Raw genomic sequence first — 18,556 nt, 5'->3', positions numbered from 1 at the left:
GTAGAAGTAGCAGATAACCCTGAAAGAAAGAGAAGTCCATTTGCATGGCTGCTGGTTAGCAGCTCCCTTTCTTATAGGGCAAAATTATTTTTTTCTTATACTAAGTGATACTACTACACACACAACTACAGTAAAATAATTTTAAAATACTACTCTATAGAATACACCACACAAGGCTTAGAAATAGTATATAGAGATAGAAAAATCATTTTTTGTGCATCTTAACATGGAACATGTTAAGAAGTAACAGAGTTTTAAGTTATAGTACTGTACTAGGTAAATTAACATGGCACTGTCTTATTACAATCACTATAAAATTATTCTTTATTAACTCTATAAATTGTTCCCACTTAAGAAGAAACAAGCTTTCAGCAACTGGATCTTTTCTCTAATTATATATTTACACAGTGTTTTATCTTCAAAGTAGCTTCATGTATTTAAGTTTATTTCTCAAACCTGGGTATCACAAAATAGTGATAACTATTTGATCAAAATAGTGATGTCTAGTGAAATAAAAATTTCAGTGGTCAAACATGAAAATACTGCTTACTATCCAATGTCTTACAAAGTGACATTTTACTTTAACTATAAACAAACACAAAGATGTTTAAACTTTGCTTATCCCAGAATATCCCAAACTTAAGACTACAGAACTTATTAGCATTATCCTCATCTGGCAGAAAACAAGTTGAAGCTCGAAGTTCAATGGTGGTGAAATAAGGAAGAAAAGGAGCAATCCATCAAAGCTAAACTTTTCTGTATTCAAATTTTAGGTTATTAGAAATGGGGCTATTTGGTCAGAAATGGTTAGCCAGACATTGGGAATAAAAACAAAACCTAGCATTTAATCAGTACAAAAATAGTGTTTACTACAATAAGCCATCTTAAAATAATCCATATTCAGCATTCTAGTATGCAGATGCCTTTTCTTTATAGAAATATGTTCATTTGAAAACCAAAAGTCCTAACACTCAGAAGTTGAAACTGATACTTCCTCCCACTTAGAACTTGAAAAGCTAGTCTTATCATATAGTGATGTTTAAAGATGTAAGATATTAAAGGATGGGATCAATAAACTTGTAAGTTATCCCTGCTATTAGGTTTTATGATACTAACAATATTGCAACAAAAGTCTACTTCATACATTTTTTTAAGGTCACCTTAAAGAATACCAAAGATGACACTTACTCTGAACTTGGCTACTGTACACAAAAAAGCCCTGAGCACTCACCATTGCAGTTCTGGACTTAAGAAACCAGTCAAATCTGAACTGAGGAGAGTTGCGAATACACTGTCGCAATTCATCATAAACATTTTCTTTGTCAAATCCAAGTTTGTGAAGCATACAAATCAGAAAACGATCTTCTTCTTCAGTATAGTTTTTTCCTTTGTTAGTACCATATGATATTCTCAGCTGATGAAAAGGTGCTTTGTACCGTCCAATCTATGAAAGTCAGATTTTGTATTATATAAAATACAAACGCTATATAATCTGTATTTCAAACGCAGCTTTAGTATAATTAGCTGAAATGTTGTATTTCAAATCAGAATTTTCTATCCAGAGCACCTCAATTGCTTTATATAACCTCTGTCCTGAAAGACCTTTATAGTCTTTATTATCATTATAAAGAGAAATACAGACTAAGACTTTCTGATTCTACTTAGTAAAAAGCTAATCTTAGTGCCTCTGACTCAGATCTATCAGTCTAGCATACAGGTAAATTCTGTTGACAACACCATATTTGAATGCTACTCGAAGAAATTTTAAATTGTGAACCCTAACTTCTTTTCCTTTTATAAAAAGTCACTCTCTAAGTGACTGTATCACTGACTACAACACATTATATAAAAATAACTCTCAGCTAGGAGTTATTAACTACCCTAACTTATTAGCAAGCAAATTACCTTTGTGTCAAGTGCTTTCTTGATGCTTATTCTTCTTTGAATTCTCGCCTCTCCCCTTTCAATCTGGGCCATAATCTTCTCTATGTCCTGGAGCTCATTGCACCTTTCCCAGAACACAGCTGTAAAAATTGGACAAAGTAAACAAATCATGTATATTTTTATTTCTTTAGTGTAAACAAAAATAGGATCAACTAGATTATTTATCTTCTAATTCTTAAATTTCTGCTATTCTAAGCAGACTCACCACAGCATACCCTCATATATTAACCTGATAATACAACTGACTTCAGGAAACACAACACATAATACTTGAAGTTATGGAGAGAAATTAAGATAAAAACGCAAGGGCAATTATCCAGTGACTTATTCTGATTTTCTCTGCTGTGGCTAGAGTTAGCTAGGGTTAAAAAATTTTTAAAAAGGAAACCATTACGCTATTTTTGGGAAGGGGACATTTTTTAATTTGTAAAAAATAATGAAGAAGGTACTAACTACGTTGTGACAAAATTAGTTAATCACAACATAATTCAGAGTAGGAAAACAAGAACCTTCCAACAGCTCTTACTAAACTCCAACAGCCTGGTTAAAAGAATTACCTGAATATTCAATGACTTCTTCTGGAGTTTTGCCTTCTACTTCTCTTGCTATATTTTCAATATCATCACGACCCCACTTCTCATTAGCCTTGATAAACTGATTAAAATCTCTCTTATTCCAATTGGTAAATCCCTTCACAGGAACAGAAACAAGATATTTAATCACAGCACATTAAACTGGAAAACATGCTATTAAAACTTTAGCAATTCTTCTAAATATTACAATAACAAATTTTCAATTGCTGCTAGTTTATTTATTAAGTTCTTTTAGAGTGGTAACTTTTCGTGTACGTAAATGTACACTTTTGACAACACATTATACATTGCTCAAATACCCAAGCAATTAAATATGAGTGGGAGAGAGTAAGGAACACTGTATGAAAAGGTAACAGTTTCACTGAGCTTTGAAGGATTATTAGCAGTTGGCCAGAAAGAGTGAAAACATAAAGGGCAAAATATGAGCAAGTAGAAAAATGGAAGGAAAATAAAGCTTTAAAGGTAAGTCAAAGGCCAGATTCTGAAAGACCTTGATGAACACCAAAGGATGTTTAAAAAACACCAAGCCAAGATTTATAATTGAAAATGGTGACTGGGTAGCAAAGTGGAAAATTCATAGGAAAGATAAGAACATTCAAAGTAAGGTGATAAAAAGGATGCCCACTCTACCGAGGCCAGAGTAATAAAATCTGTAGTCTTCTCAACTACCTCAACTAGTGACAATCAAATGGAGCATTTATTCACATGCCCATAATTGTCTCCAATTATTCCATCTTTAAAAGCACAAACTTACTTATTTGTATGCCCCAACATAACCTAAAACAGTCCTTTACAACAAACTGTTACTAAAATTTGTACTGATTAAAGGCTATACCTGTGTTAGAAGCTTCTCTTTTTCCTCTAGCTCTTCATCATTAAGGGATTCAGCTTCATCAATTTTGAGCTGTTCTTCTTTTTGTGCCTGTGCTGCATTAGGCAGCTCAGGATTTCGAGGTACCTAAAAGGTATTTTCCTATGCCATTAAATCAGTAAATTTTAAAGAGCATGTGATAAACCAACTCACTGACATTTCACAAGTTTCGATTCAACCAGGAAAGAAAATACACTGATACACTGCATTTATGACATTAAAAACAAACTAGATTGGTCATGAAGTCTTATTTTTTCTTTTTAAAGAACAACAGACCCAAGTTTACATATTTCACATATACAACTAGGCTAGGCTAAAGCAATTACTTTTCCTACTAGGTCCAAATTAAATAAATATTTATAACTAATGTTTATACCTTCCATAATTTCTGGATAGGAATGAACAGAAAGGTGGATAATTTTAATTACCTTGTACCCAATAGTTTTTCTGTAAAACAGAATTTCTTTTTCCAGTAATTCAAATAAACGTGGAGGAAAGAACTGGAAATCCTGAACATTGGGTTGTTTTGGAGGTCGAGGAGCCTAAAGAAAATAAAATAAGCATTATCCATAAAAAAGAAATTTTGTTTTAAATGTATTCTTAGTCTTCAGAAACCATGACAGCCAATTCTGCAAGCAACTGAATAATATCTTTCAATAAAACTGAATTGATATCTTAATTTTAAATGCACAGATTCAAAATTAATTTTTTAAAAATGTTAACTAAAAACAGAAAGGAGTACCCTCCAAAGAAATACAAAATGTAGGCCGGAGGTGGTGGCTCACGCCTGTAATCCCAACACTTTGGGAGGCCAAGGCAGGCAGATCACGAGGTCAAGAGATCAAGACCATCCTGGCCAACACAGTGAAACCCCATAGCTACTAAAATTACAAAAATTAGCCAGGGGTGGTGGTGGGCGCCTGTAGTCCCAGCTACTCGAGAGGCTGAGGCAGGAGAATTGCTTGAACCCGGGAGGTGGAGGTTGCAGTGAGTTGAGATTGCACCACTGTACTCCTGGTAACAGAGCAAGACTCTGTCTCAAAAAAAAAAAAAAAAAGACAAAATGTAATTATCAATCTTTGTGCAAGAATATAAGAAAAAAATTACATTTTCAAAAATTTTAGATATTTTTATGCTATGTCAGTCAACTCACCTTGGGGGCTTTAGGTTCACTAACACGAAGAGCTTCCCTGAAATATGCATCCACGGCATAGTTGGCTTTTCTTTCTCGTTTAGGTGGTTCAATCCATTCTGTGAATGCAATCTAGAACATGGGAAACAACTCAGATCACAGACTTTTATTCCATAGTAACAAATCATCATCAAGAAGGATGTTTGTAAATAGAAAGATATTCACAAAATCCTAGGCTATAAGCTCTATGAGGGTGGGGAATATGATACTTTGCTCAATATTATGTATATAATTAACACGAGACAGTGTCCAGTCAACAGTGTAAGCATTCAGTATTTCTTGTTTAAAGAACAACTGTTAAATGAGGGAGAAACGCTACTGAATGTTTTGTATAAATCTAAACTAGGAGAAAAGTGTAGACACAAATTAGCCTAGAAAAAATTCTGAAGATACAGACCTAAATGTTAACAAGAAAACATTGGGTAGAATTATTTTTTTCTTGTACTCTATGGGTATTTTCAATTTATCTCTATATTACCAAGTATTACTTATGAAGTTAAGGAAATTTTCCCTTTATTACCAGCCACTTCTGCTGTTTAAAATAAAATGAATCAGGTTACCATCCCACATTACTATTCATCTCATACAAGAATATATTTCACTGTAAACACAAACTTCATTACAAAATTTTAAAATAGTTCAGAGCTTCCCAACTGAAAAACCGGCATTAAATTTTACATAATGATGTAAATATTCAGATGTGAATAAGCAAAAATGACTGCTGTTTTAAGCAAAATTACAAGACATTACAGTAACACTTAAAATTCCAGGTTTCCAGTAAAATAAAGCTTTCATGTAACCCAAACCTATTTCTAAATTACCTTTTGTTTTTCTCTATAGTCTTCTCCTTCGAAGTTATAAACACTCGACTCTGTATCCATTGTAAAGTTTCTAAGTGAGCTTTCGCCCATCTTGGAGAGCTTTTCATTCATCTCTGCAGTCTAGAGAACAAAATAATCAACTTCTTAGATTCACAACAAAGAAAGCATGAAACCTGCAGTCAAAATAAATTAACTTCAGGTACATAAAAGCTTTTTTGTTAGGGAAATAAAATTATTTATCATCAATGTAACAAATATTTCCTGTTTCTGGTCTAAAACATTCTATATTAAAAGCATTATTTAATCTACATCTCACCTTCTTTGCACCTCTTTCTAAAATACCATCAATATCTTCATCAGTGATCTCACTTTCCTTTGAAGCAAACACATGTGTTGCCCCATGTCTAATCATTTGAAGCATTTCATCTTTCCCAATTTTGTTCAGATTCTGATCCACCAGCCTCCCTGAAAAAAGATTGTGTTGTATAATGTCAACTGAACAGACTTTATTTTACTGGAAACTTGAAATTTTAAATGTAAGGTTTAATGCCTTATAATTCTGTCTCAAATGTCAATCATTTCTGTTTACTGTTTATTCGCATCTGATAATTTTCATTTTTGCACTAAATTTAACGCCAAATTTTCAGTTGGTAAGCTACAAAACATTCCTAAAGCTGATGTATTATATAATGAACCCTACACAGTATACTGTGTCAATGAAATATAATCTTTTGTGAAAGCTGCATATGACGAAGTTTTCAAAAACCTCCAAGTTTCAACAGATGGAAGCATTATATACACAAGTTTCTGATGAGCAGAAAGGTGTTATTACTAATACTCCCCAAATCAGCTTTTTCTCCTTAGAAAAGTAAAGTGAAAAATCCTTCACACAGGCCAAACTTTACACAGAACTGAAATATGTAACAGTTTCTTTTAAAGAAAACTTCCAGAAGAACTGAAACTCCTAAAAATTTATTTTATTCGTTTATTTCTTTGAGACGCAGTCTTGCTCTGTTGCTTAGGCTGGAGTGCAATGACAGGACCATAGTCACTGCAGCCTTCAACTCCCTGCTCAAGCCATCCTCCTGTCTCAGCTTCCCAAGTAGCTAGGACTAAACACATGCACTACCACACCTGGTGAGAAAATGTATCTGGATCATCGAAGAAACTCACCATTAATAAATTACTAAAGATTTTCAGTTGGCAGGAATTTGGACAACCTTGTAATTTGTGTTTTCAAAAATACAGATTAAAAAAAAAAAAAACCCAGAAAGACTTGTTTTCACCCACCTCAAGAGTCACTCACATACATCTAAACAAAGCTTTGATTTTTATATGCCAACCAACTTGTAATTAAGTGGAACAAGATCCAAGTTTTCAACAACTTCTTTAAATACTCGTATCATGGTTTGGGGCCCATAACAGAATATACAACCAAACATCCGTGACGTTGAAAGTGAGGCAATATCCAGAAAGTAAGTTTCTTTGGATTGGATGCTGCCATTGCTACCAAAATGGTCTCATGCTTATACAAGCTACTTCCAAGTTGGGCAGAGAGGGAACCTTCAGATGTAAAGTGCTTGTGTACTCTCGTTTTCAATTATGTCTCTCAAATAAAAAACTGTAACACAGAGGTATGTACTTAAGCCTTGCTGTTTGACTAACATGTCTACAAATGGCACAAGAAAGCTATTAGCCTGAAGGTTTGCTCCAAAAATTGCCACAGTAAATATGAAGTAAAAAACCTCAAGATTTCTAAATTTATGAATAAATTAAGGTTTTTTAATCTTTAAAAAAAAGTGTTTCTGACAGGCACGGTGGCTCTCACCTGTAATCTAGCACTTTGGGAGGCCGAGGTGGGTGGATCACCTGAGGTCAGGAGTTTGAGACCAGGCTGGTCAACAAAGTGAAACCCTGTCTCTACTAAAAATACAAAAAAATTAGCCAGGCACCACTGGTGGTGGGCATCTGTAAACCCAGCTACTCAGGAGGCTGAGGCGGGAGAATTGCTTGAACCCGGGAAGTGGAGGTTGCAGTGAGCCAAGATCGTGCCATTGTACTCCGGCCTGAGCAACGAGCAAAACTCCATCTCAAAAAAAAAGTGTTTCATGGATGAAAATAACTGAGAACAAGAAGCACATGGCAGGTGTTTTTCAAAACACATAGATGTGTGCAGAAAAATAAAACATTAGCCATTATATCACCCATGAGATAACCTCATGGGTTGGCAGCCTCGAGAAGCCCCCAAAGACCTTTCTAATTAAATGCTTAATAGTTAACAAAGTTCTTGATCCCCCTTGAGTCACTTCCCAGCTGTATGTACAATGAACAAGTAATTTAACCTCTCAAAAGCCTTTACCTCTGATGCTAACATCTCGAGCTGGCATGAAGACTAAAGGAGAAAATGAAATGTTCACACTGCCTGGCACAAAGTAAACACTTTATTAACGGAAACAATTTGTAAAAATAAGCAATAATTTATTGTCTTTAGGTACTCAGACATATGGCCAACACTATGAATAGCATTAGGGACACCAAAGACATGTAAAATACTCTCTAACATGCAAATAAGAGACTGACAAAATCAAGATACCTACATAATCAGTAAACAATGTAACAATATGCCTTTCAGTTTTATAGACAGTAAATATATGCCCACCATGCAGTTACAAAGGAAACTAATGCACATTTGAAGTTAAGTTTCCCACCCCTTTTCTTGAATTTTGTATTTCCCATCATCAACTTTACAGTAAGTTTCATGAAAACATAAATTATGTCATCCTTAAAAGCTGATGTGGAATGAGAACTTAAGTTTCCTTCAATTGATTCAAAATAAAATCCCACTCTCACCCCTACTCCTACTTATACCTTGTTTACTTCATCTGCCCTCCCAACTAAATTGTAAACTCTTTGAAAGTAAGAATACTTGAATGTTCCATTTACCACTGAATTCTCAACACCAAGAACAGTGCCTAGCATCTGGTGGGTACTCAGTAAGTTGCAGACAAGAAAAAAGAATAAAATCAGGCTCTTTGATTTTTATTTCTTCAGTATTACCCACAGTAATCCAGAGTAATTAGTACATATAAATCATTAACTACCACACTGAATATCAGATATCTTATATATATTAGCCGCTTTAATCCTTTAAAATCCTTAAGTGTATTTTTATCCCCACTTAACAGATGAGGAAATGGGTTCATGTAATGAGAGGGAACTGCTAACTGACAGAGTCATTATTCAAAACTCAATTGTCCTGAGCCCAAATAAATCTTCTTAAGGACAAAACTAAAGTTTACTGTATTTGCAATACAAGTCATCTCTACTGGCTGCAAGCTTGACTCAATGGATGCTTACTAACAAGAATCTTCTAAGACGATGTTCAAACAAAAACAGGTTGTGTCAATCCAACTTGGTAAAGTTTTAAAGTTCCATGGCTTACCTTGTTGAATGACTATTGAATCCAGTCTGAGTTTCATCTCAGCACGTTCTACTATTCTTTCTTCTACAGTGTTATCAGTTATAAAGCGGAACACCCTGACTGTCTTGGTCTGTCCAATTCTATGTGCTCGGTCCTAAATAAATTACCATGTTATTTTGAATTGAGTTTAAAAGTCACATAAATAACACTAAAATGGGTACAATGAGAAACAAAATTAAAATATTCTGAAGTATAAAACTTCTAAAAATTTGTAATAACAATGAATCTGTAAGGAATCAGATGAATTCTGCTAGGTTACAGAGATAAAACACACACAATGTCTCCAAACAATATACAAAATTGTAATTTTTAAGTCTGATGAGAAAAGATTTTAAGTCTTTTCCCTAGGTTTAAATTCAAAATGTTTTTCTATCTAAATCAAACCCAAATTGTTACTGCTATCAGGCAAAAAAGTGACATGAAACAATGAACTTAGCAAACAACATAAAAATTCTAATCTTTAAATATTACCCAATTAACTACATACAAGTAGTCAAACTAGTTTGAATAGGAATTTGTTTCACTTTTGCTAACTACATTCCTAAAAAACTCCCTTATTTCTAATAATTGGTCAATTTTCCCCAGTCAACCTTAGTAAGAGCACAAGATGAAAGTGATTAATGGGCTGGGCGCAGTAGCTCACTCCTGTTATCCCAGCACTTTCGGAGGCTGAGGTGGGGGAATCATCTGAAGGTGAGGAATTCAAGACCAGCCTGACCAACATGGTGAAACCCCATCTCTAAGAAAAATACAAAATTAGCCAGGCGTGGTGGTGCACACCTGTAATCCCAGCTACTTGGGAGGCTGAGGCAGGAGAATAGTGTGAATCCGGGAGGCGGACCTTGTGCTCCAGCCTGGGCAACAGAGTGAGACTCCGTCTCAAAAAAAAAAAGAAAGTGACTAATTACAGTTGGGTTTATAGTCACCAGTATCATGGATCAGGCCAATCTGCAGTATCAATTCTCTCAATCTAAAAATAATCTTCCTGATCTGACTGGTACTTTCACACAGGTGTTATCTTTTAAATATCTAAGGTGGCAGACAGGCTAGTTGCTCATCAAACCCAATTCTCTTTCGTCCTGTGATACAACTACAGTATAATTTACCAATTCCCTTGCAGTCAGTTATGCTACATGATTTGAGTTCTGTCCAACTGTCTGATCAAGAGGGTGGAGAGACAAGGAGGCTCTTTCAAGGTCTGACCCATAAATTTCCTGGGAAATCTCCCACTCTATCCTTTCCCCCTCTGTCAATAGGATGCAGAGGACATAGCAGAGGACTCCAGGGTCCTAAGATATGGCAGATCTCTGAGATGGGAATACCCTTATATTTAGATGGAACATCAACTCAATATACTCTCACTGAACCACTGGATTGGAGAAAAATAAAATTCTATCGGGTTAAGTCACTGATATTTGTAGAATTAGCTCACCCTAACTAATTCATCTACTAAGCACAGAATAAATTTATTTGTTATCTCTTACCATAGCCTGAAGATCTACTTGGGGATTCCAATCAGAATCATACAAAATTACTACATCAGCAGTCGCAAGATTGATGCCAAGACCACCAGCACGCGTGCTTAACATGAAAACAAACTTTGTGCTGTTTGGTTCATTGTATGCATTGATGGAGTCCTATGGATAAAATAAAATTATTGTCAAAAAATTTATGATTCTTTTTTATCTCCCTCCCCAAATTTTACTCACTTGTCTCTCATCATGGGGCGTCTGACCATCCAACCTGCAGTACTCATAATTTCTCCACATGCAATAATCTTCCAAAATGTCCAATACCCTTGTCATTTGACTGAAGATTAATACTCGTGAACCTGTTAGTGAATATATTAATATATTCAAAAGTAGAAAAATTTAAGGGTAACCAAAAGTAAGACTAACCAATTATCTTTAATTCCAAAGTTACCTACTTGGTTACAAGGGGGCAAAAAAATCTACACATTATTATCCAAGTCAGTCATTTCCCACTTTTTTCTCACCATGGCACAAATAAAAAAGGGTAACATTTGCACAGAAAAGCATATTTGCCTCTGGTCTGGAAGGCTTTCCCATCTCAAAGGGTAAGATAATCATTATCTTGTTACCCCACATATGTTTAAAAATAACCTTCCACTACTCCACAACTCCTCTTCAATGCGTATGACTCCCCAAACCCCCAACACACACCTAATACTCCAGGTTTCAACCTGGTTCTGAAGACCCATTCCAGATCAAAGGACCGTAATATGTGCCTCGTATTATATCTACAATCACTATCCTTCACTTATCTGATGTGATTCAAACTATCTGACTGCCTTCCACTTCTTTAGGCAGCTACATAATACTTTCAGTAGAACGCATCAAGAGAAAGGATCATTTTGAAAAGTAATGATTATGAAATGATCCCGTCTTAGAAGCGGAGGCTGACAATCTGCTGTTGTCACACGTTCCTGCACCTCAAATGCGTAAGAATTTTTTTTTTTTTTTTTTGAGATGGAGTCTCGCTCTGACACCCAGGCTGGAGTGCAGTGGCGCCATCTCAGTTCTGCCTCCCAGGTTCAAGTGATTCATCTGCCTCAGCCTCCCAAATAACTGGGACTACAGGTGCATGCCACCATGCCCAGCTAAATTTTTTGTATTTTTGGTAGAGATGGAGTTTCACCATGTTGGCCAGGCTGGTCTTGAACTCCTGACCTTAAATGATCTGCCCACCTCAGCCTTCCAAAAAGGTACTGCAACATGAGAACATTTAATAGTCTCCATTTTCCCTGCAGAGTTTAATATACTTTACATTAATATCTGAATATTCCCACCAAGTTCCTGCCACTCCTCCCCACCAATTCAATTCCTTTAATTACTTTGCTTTCAAGGAAAGCATTTTTTAAAATCTATCTCTACAAAAGCTATAAAAGGAAAAGTAAACCCATTCACTGACAACTCTTACAATATGCTTTTGATAGTATCATAGAGGAGATTCATCTACTGGTACAACTGTCATTCTTATTAAAATACAGAGAGAAACACCAACTTGAATCTGTACACTTAATACTGTATCAGTGATATTTCTTATCTTTAAGAGAGAGATAATTTATGAAATGCTATAGTGTCTGACGTTTGCTTCAAATAATCTGGGAGGAGGAAAAGTATAGTAGACTAAAAACATTTTTTATTAGTTAAAATTGGAAGCTGGCTTCTAAGTTCTTTCTACATTCGTGTAATTTAAATATACCCAAACACACACCACAGACATACCCCTTTTCATATAAAAAGTCAACATACTATAAATAAAAATGTTTCAGGTCCATGTACATAATACCTAATTAAACTAAACCCCACATAAATAATTAAAAAACAGTATCATGAACACACCACCACTGTCTAACAATGGATCTGGGAACCATGTGTGGGAGGGAGGTGCAATCTTCACATTTTATGACAGAAAGCTGTAATTTCTAGGAAAGTATATATAAAGTGTAAACTTTTCCCAAAATCAAGGGAGTATGGTTGCTCTAACTATTGCTTACCTTCTAAGAGACTTAAGGCCTAAAATCAGGAGTAGGGGTTAGAGCTCAGATAATGAATAGGTTTTTTTAATATTCTACACTTCAACTTTGGAAAGCATCAGAGCAGTCATTTCAAAGTATAGTGCTCCTTTGTTTTAACATGAGCATTTTAAAACAGTTTTGATAATTTGATACGGGTAACAGATACCTTGTTCTTTTAACTTAGGGAGCAGCTTGTCTAAAACCACCATTTTGCCACTGTTGGTTACTAGATGCATATCTGTTGTATAAGGTGGACCAGGTTCCGCTCCATCAAAGAGATATGGATGATTACAGCACTTTCTCAACTGCATCAGGATGTTCAATAACCTCATTTTGTCCATCTTGCCTGCTGAATTGAGTATATCTATATCTTTCATTAATATCCGAGTATACCTATTCAAAGAAGAAAAATATTTTTAGAGCTTAAACGTTTCTTGATCAACCCCTGCCACTTTACATATTTAACCTCCTTCCCCACCTGAACCCCCAAATTCTGTAAGAAACTACTCATCAACTTCTAGGGATGGTTAGGAATTTAACATCTGTAACCTCTTTCTTTTGCTTCCATTTTCTTTATTGTACATAGCGTTACAATGTTCACACTTATGCCTTGGGCCTTGAGGATATTATTTTAAAAGTACAAAAACAGTTCCCTTGGGTAGAATTAAAACAAAGCAGTAAGATATTATATTTTTAAGTAATAAAGCAAAACTTTAAAAAATAAAAGTTTTAAACATAATTTTAGTTTGTAGTTTTTTGCAACAGAAAGTGCCACTACTCGATTTTTATATACCCCATAGCTGGTGTAGCATTTAGGTAAGAACCCTAACATCTGAGAAGACAAGAAGACTAATGAAATGGTAAGGCATGATGATGAGAACAATATGAATACAACGTGATTTAAACATACATATAAATACATAGGGGGAGGGAGATACGTCTGTGAGGTAGGTCTGTGAAGCTACAGCCATAAGCTAAGGCCAGATTATAAAAAGCCTTGAATGTATACTAAGAATTTAGACATTGTTATGAAAGAATGAATAATTTGTCTAAGCACTAAAGTTTTAGAGCCTTGGATCCTTTGAACAAAATAAGTAGCCTAAGCAATCTATGCTTAAACAACAAGGCAGATCTTTCCATCTCAATTCTGATATAAAGTTCACTCAAATGTTTAAAAAATATTTGTCTTCTCTTAGCATTGACTCATCTTAGTTCTGTTTTACAGTCATCCAAGCTAAGCCTAGTATCTGCTACTCTTTCAAAAGTTTTGAGGACATTTAGGACCGACCACCTTCTACAGATAACCTCCTACCCAGATAACATGCCCAATTCTCTATATGATATTAAGTTCTTTAACCAAACAACTCTAGTCTCTTGCAAATACTTAGCAAAATTTAAGTATGCACTTAAATATACATGAAATATAATGAGACCAGTAAAGAAAAGGGTAAATTTATTTCCCCCCCTTTGAACACTACACTTACATAACAGTATCTTCTTCTGCAGCCACTTTACACTGCTGATCCAGTATTTATGAACTACTAAGTGAACCGTGTATTTCCCACACTGTGCCATCACAGTTTCCTTTTAAAAAAACCCAAATAGATGGCTTCATATGAAACCCATTTATTTAAATCCCAATTTTAATTTTGGATTTATAAGCCTTCCATCCTGATTCTGTCATCTAGTAGGTTCAAAATTTTCTATAACGAACTTCATGAACAAGCCCTCTACTACATGACGAGAAAACTCTTTTCAGGTTGAGTTCAATCCAGCAAACTGCAATTCCATGAAAACACAAATTAGGAAAACAAAATACAAATGAAATTTAGGGAAGAATCAATAGTGCTATCAAGTGTATCTGAGACCACATACCATTCCCTTTGCATTTTGCTGAGGCCCACATAGATTTTTACTTCCTTCTTTGGAGGCAAACTCTTTTCAACATCAGCCTTAATTCGACGAAGCAGGAATGGACGCAAAACCTCAAAAAGGACAAAAATAAATAGGTAATACCAATATTACACATAAGGTCATATTTCAGCATCTTAGAATTGTACATAAAATATATGAAAAAGAAATTTCTCTTCATGAGTATCAAGTGATTTCTTAGGACTTCTCCCTGCAAATATAGTCATATCTCAGTATCTATGGGAGACGAGTTCCCGTCCCCTTCCCTTTGAATATCAAAATCCACAAATGCTCGAGTCCATTATATAAAATGTAGTATCTGCATATAACCTACAAACATCCTTCCATATACTTTAAATCATCTCTAGATTACTTGTAATAACAGTTAATAGAATGTAAATGCTATGTAAATACTTGTTACACTATACTGTTTAGGGAATAATGACAAGGAAAAGGTCAGTATGTTTAACACAGATGGAACCATCCATTTTATTTTTATCTGTTTTGGGGGCAAATATTTCCAATCCATAGTTGATTGAATCTATGGATGTGGAACCTATGGATATGAAGGGCTAACTGTATATAATTTATTACTACTGGGTTCCTGAAGAGTAATAATACAAGATCATTACTTATTCAATACAGGCATACCTCAGAGATATTGTAGGCTCAGTTCCAGACTACCTCAATAAAGCAAGTCACATTTCCCAGTGCATCTAAGAGTTACATTTACACTATTAAGTGTGCAATAGCATCATGTCTTTAAAAAAGTACATACCTTAGTTTAAAAATACATTATTACTTTAAAAATGTGATACATCATTTAGAGCAGTACATTATTGCTTTAAAAACAGAGTAAACACAAGCCTTGGGAAAATGGTGTTGACAGACTTCCTTGACACACGATTGCCACAAACCATCTATTTGTTTTGAAAAGTAAATTTTTCTTAAAAATACAGTATCTGTGAGGCACTGCAAAGCGTAATGAGATGTGCCTGTATACATAATGAGTATGTACTTGTTATACTACCATAAAATACTAAAAACAATAGTAAATTTTTAAAATGATGTTTTCAACAATTTGCTGCCTTTCAGGTCTAACACTAGTTACTTGCATGCAGACTGTCTAACATTGCTTAAGAATGGGCAAGGGTCTCATTAAGATCTCTTTTATGGTTGGTCTTTAAACTTACTGTCCTAACTTACAGAAGGAATATACAAGTATACACTTCAATAAATCATGAGTGTGCAGTTCTAGAAATTTTATTCAAGTACTGTAAAAGTACCCATGTTATTACCTAAATAGAACACTCTAGAAATCATTTTTGTGTCCCTTCCAGTCACTATCCCCTCTTCTCCTTCCCAAGGGTAAGCAATATTCTTACTTTTAGACACCATAAATTAATTTCGCCTATCATTTTTAACTTTATATACATGGACTCACTCAATAAGCACCTATTTATATCTGGTTTCTTTTATTAAACAATGAGACATTTCCACGTTATATATGTAATCCACGAAAATGAGTTCACTCATTTTCATAAAACAGTAAGTTTTAAAATTAACTATACAACTAAAAATACCCTTTTTTGTACCTCTGTTCTATCTACACTGGTTTTTAAAAACAGTGACTATATCACAAAACAAATTAGACATCACTGGGGAAAACATCATCAACACCTCTCTAATATTACCATGTAGAAAAGCTAGTTTAGCCCTAGTTGACAGGCGCCAGCAACTGCCAGATGTGTAAGTGAAGACCTTTAGCTCCAACTGGTTCTCTTCTAGCATTGTCCAGCTAAATAAATCTAACTGGATAAACCTAGGTGTAACCCACAAAGAAACCACCCGGTCAACCCATAAATTCTAGCGTTGTTAATAAACTATTAAGTGTTTTGGGGTGGGGAAATAGGGAGTCTTATTTACCCCTAAAGGGGGTTAAGGTGTTTTTGGGGGGTGGAGGGAATAAGGGGTTCTTTTGCAGCATTAGATAACTAACACATTAAATAAGAGTTATCTCATTCCTAAGCATATCCATACTGACTTCTAAACCTTCCTTTCATTATGAGACCACAGGTGCTACTCTAGAAACTTCAAAGTAAAGAGCAGGAGAAAATAGAGAGGTAGCTACAAGACCTCTTCTCCTTGACTTCATAAGCATTTTCAAAATACCCTGTGAATAAAACAGTTTCCAAATCTGGTTGATTCTGCTCTGTGGGTTGTTCATTTGCTTTACCTAGATGTACCTACGTATTTACTACAGGAAAGCCAAGAGCAGAGGAATAAGGGGAAAAAAAATGCATGCAAAAATTCACGTTCTTCTGCCTCCTTTTCTACTCCCAAGATTACATATACACTCCACAATCCTTGGTCTAAGTAAATACGAAGAGAGTGCTCAGACGCATGAATGCCATCTGAATTGAAATAAAGGTAGCTAGGAAATTACTACCTTCAAATATTTAACAAAACTCTCAGTATTTAAGAATTTTAAAGTACTTTATAATGAAATATTTGAACAATCTTGAACTTAAATTTTTTTCCCTGCTCAAATATCCACTCTAACTAGGCATTGTGCCAGGTATATAAAGACAAATAAATATGTGCTTCCTGCCTTTGTGCTTACAATCCAGTATGGAAAACACTTGTGAATCATCTCAATGTCTTCTGCAAAGTCCTATAATGTTAGGGTGCTCAGATTGTTAAAGATGGAATACACAGATGGCTAGGCCAGCCTCAGCCTGGCTGGTTCAGTGGAGGTGATGTAACTGAGTCTTGGACTAGGCATTAGTCAAGAGATCAGGAAAAAGGATTCTAGATGTAGCAAAAATGATAAGCAAAAATAGATTAGAATTACCACAATGCATAGAGAAAACTGACAGTGGGGTCAGCAATCTGTCAAATTAAAGCTCAATATAAGAAGTAGTAAAACAGATGCCAAAGAACGTTAAAAAGGTTAGGTCATGGAGGGGCACAATTTTGTTCCTCAGGGGACATCTGCAATGTTGAGAAATTTTTGGTTGTCACAACTGGAGGAATGTCACTACTGCCATCTAGTGAGTAGAAGTGTCAGGGATGCTACTAAACATACAGCACCACACAGGACAACCACGTTCTCCCCTCTCTGCTTACCCCTCTCAAAGATATACCCAGACCAAAATGTCAAAGGAGGCTGAAAATTCCTGAGTTAGGTCATTAAGGGCTTCATATGACATTCTTACAAGCTTCTGCTTTAACCTGCTGACCAGGGTATTTTAATCTGGAGTCTGTTAGAGAAGTTTCTCTACCTACCAACTTTTACCTGAGAACCGTCCCAGGAAGCTGTATGTAAAAACAAAGCTATACAGCAAAGCAAAAACATACCAACTCTGCTCATTATGCAAGGCAGTTGCTTACACACAATGTCACTAGATTTAAGACAAAACAGATGGATCTTTAGCCCTTTCAAAAGTGAACTTGTTAGATTCTTCTATGGAATGTTAATTGAACTAAGCTTTAAAAACTTGTCTATAAGGCCAGGCGTGGTGGCTCACGCCTATAATCCCAACACTTTGGGAGGCCAAGGCAGGCAAGTTGATAACTTGAGTTCAGAAGTTCGAGACTAGCCTGGGTAACATGGTGAAACACCATCTCTGCAAAAAACACAAAAAGTAGCTGGGCATGGTGGCGAGTGTCTGTAATCCCAGCTACTCTAGACACTGAGTGGGGAGAGACTGCTTGACCCTGGGAGGCAGAGATTTCAGTGAGCCAAGATCAAACAACAAAAAAAACTTGTCTATATTTATTATGCAATTCTTCTTTCCCCCACTGTACTTTGTATAACTGTAAGAGATTACTTTTTCCCTTAAGTCAGGATTCCACTCTAGGTTCTAACACTGAAACAACCACACATCATCCCCTACATTGATTGTAAGATGTAATAGTTAAGTGTCAGAATTCAAGCAGATCTGATGCTTAAGCCATTGTGCTTTTTATTGGTAGGAAAATAATCTACTAGTTTAAACCTTTATCCTTTTTCCCATCAGAAATATGCTTTAACACTACTCCAAAATACTTACCATATGAAGCCTCTCAACTAGTTTTTGGTCCCCAAGGCAGTTGTTCGTATCAAACCATGAATCAAAGTCCTAGATTAACAAAAAAAAAAAAAAAACTCAGATCAGAGATAATATTAATAAATACCCTATAATACCAGATATAGAAAT

General features: G+C 35.3%; 1 protein-coding gene across 2 annotated transcripts in view; it reads right to left on the bottom strand.

Moving 5' to 3' along the window:
* The window catches only part of SMARCA5 (SNF2 related chromatin remodeling ATPase 5), a 41,544-nt gene that overhangs the window by 4,977 nt on the left and 18,011 nt on the right, over nt 1-18,556 (bottom strand). For both annotated transcript variants that reach the window (XM_017854905.1, XM_017854907.1), the window contains exons 9-22: nt 18,410-18,478; nt 14,319-14,428; nt 12,610-12,836; nt 10,612-10,733; nt 10,387-10,539; nt 8,864-8,996; nt 5,738-5,886; nt 5,422-5,541; nt 4,562-4,672; nt 3,837-3,950; nt 3,373-3,495; nt 2,502-2,634; nt 1,906-2,024; nt 1,232-1,444 (exon numbers count right to left, since the gene is read on the bottom strand). In XM_017854905.1, the coding sequence (XP_017710394.1) occupies nt 1,232-1,444; nt 1,906-2,024; nt 2,502-2,634; nt 3,373-3,495; nt 3,837-3,950; nt 4,562-4,672; nt 5,422-5,541; nt 5,738-5,886; nt 8,864-8,996; nt 10,387-10,539; nt 10,612-10,733; nt 12,610-12,836; nt 14,319-14,428; nt 18,410-18,478 (1,896 nt within the window). The remainder of the gene's footprint in view (nt 1-1,231; nt 1,445-1,905; nt 2,025-2,501; nt 2,635-3,372; nt 3,496-3,836; nt 3,951-4,561; nt 4,673-5,421; nt 5,542-5,737; nt 5,887-8,863; nt 8,997-10,386; nt 10,540-10,611; nt 10,734-12,609; nt 12,837-14,318; nt 14,429-18,409; nt 18,479-18,556) is intronic.

Source organism: Rhinopithecus bieti, unplaced genomic scaffold, assembly GCF_001698545.2.
Source record: "Rhinopithecus bieti isolate Rb0 unplaced genomic scaffold, ASM169854v2 scaffold_39317, whole genome shotgun sequence".
Taxonomy (NCBI): Eukaryota; Metazoa; Chordata; class Mammalia; order Primates; family Cercopithecidae; genus Rhinopithecus; species Rhinopithecus bieti.
Note: the sequence above shows the minus strand (reverse complement) of the source record. Positions and strands in the feature narration are given on the sequence as shown.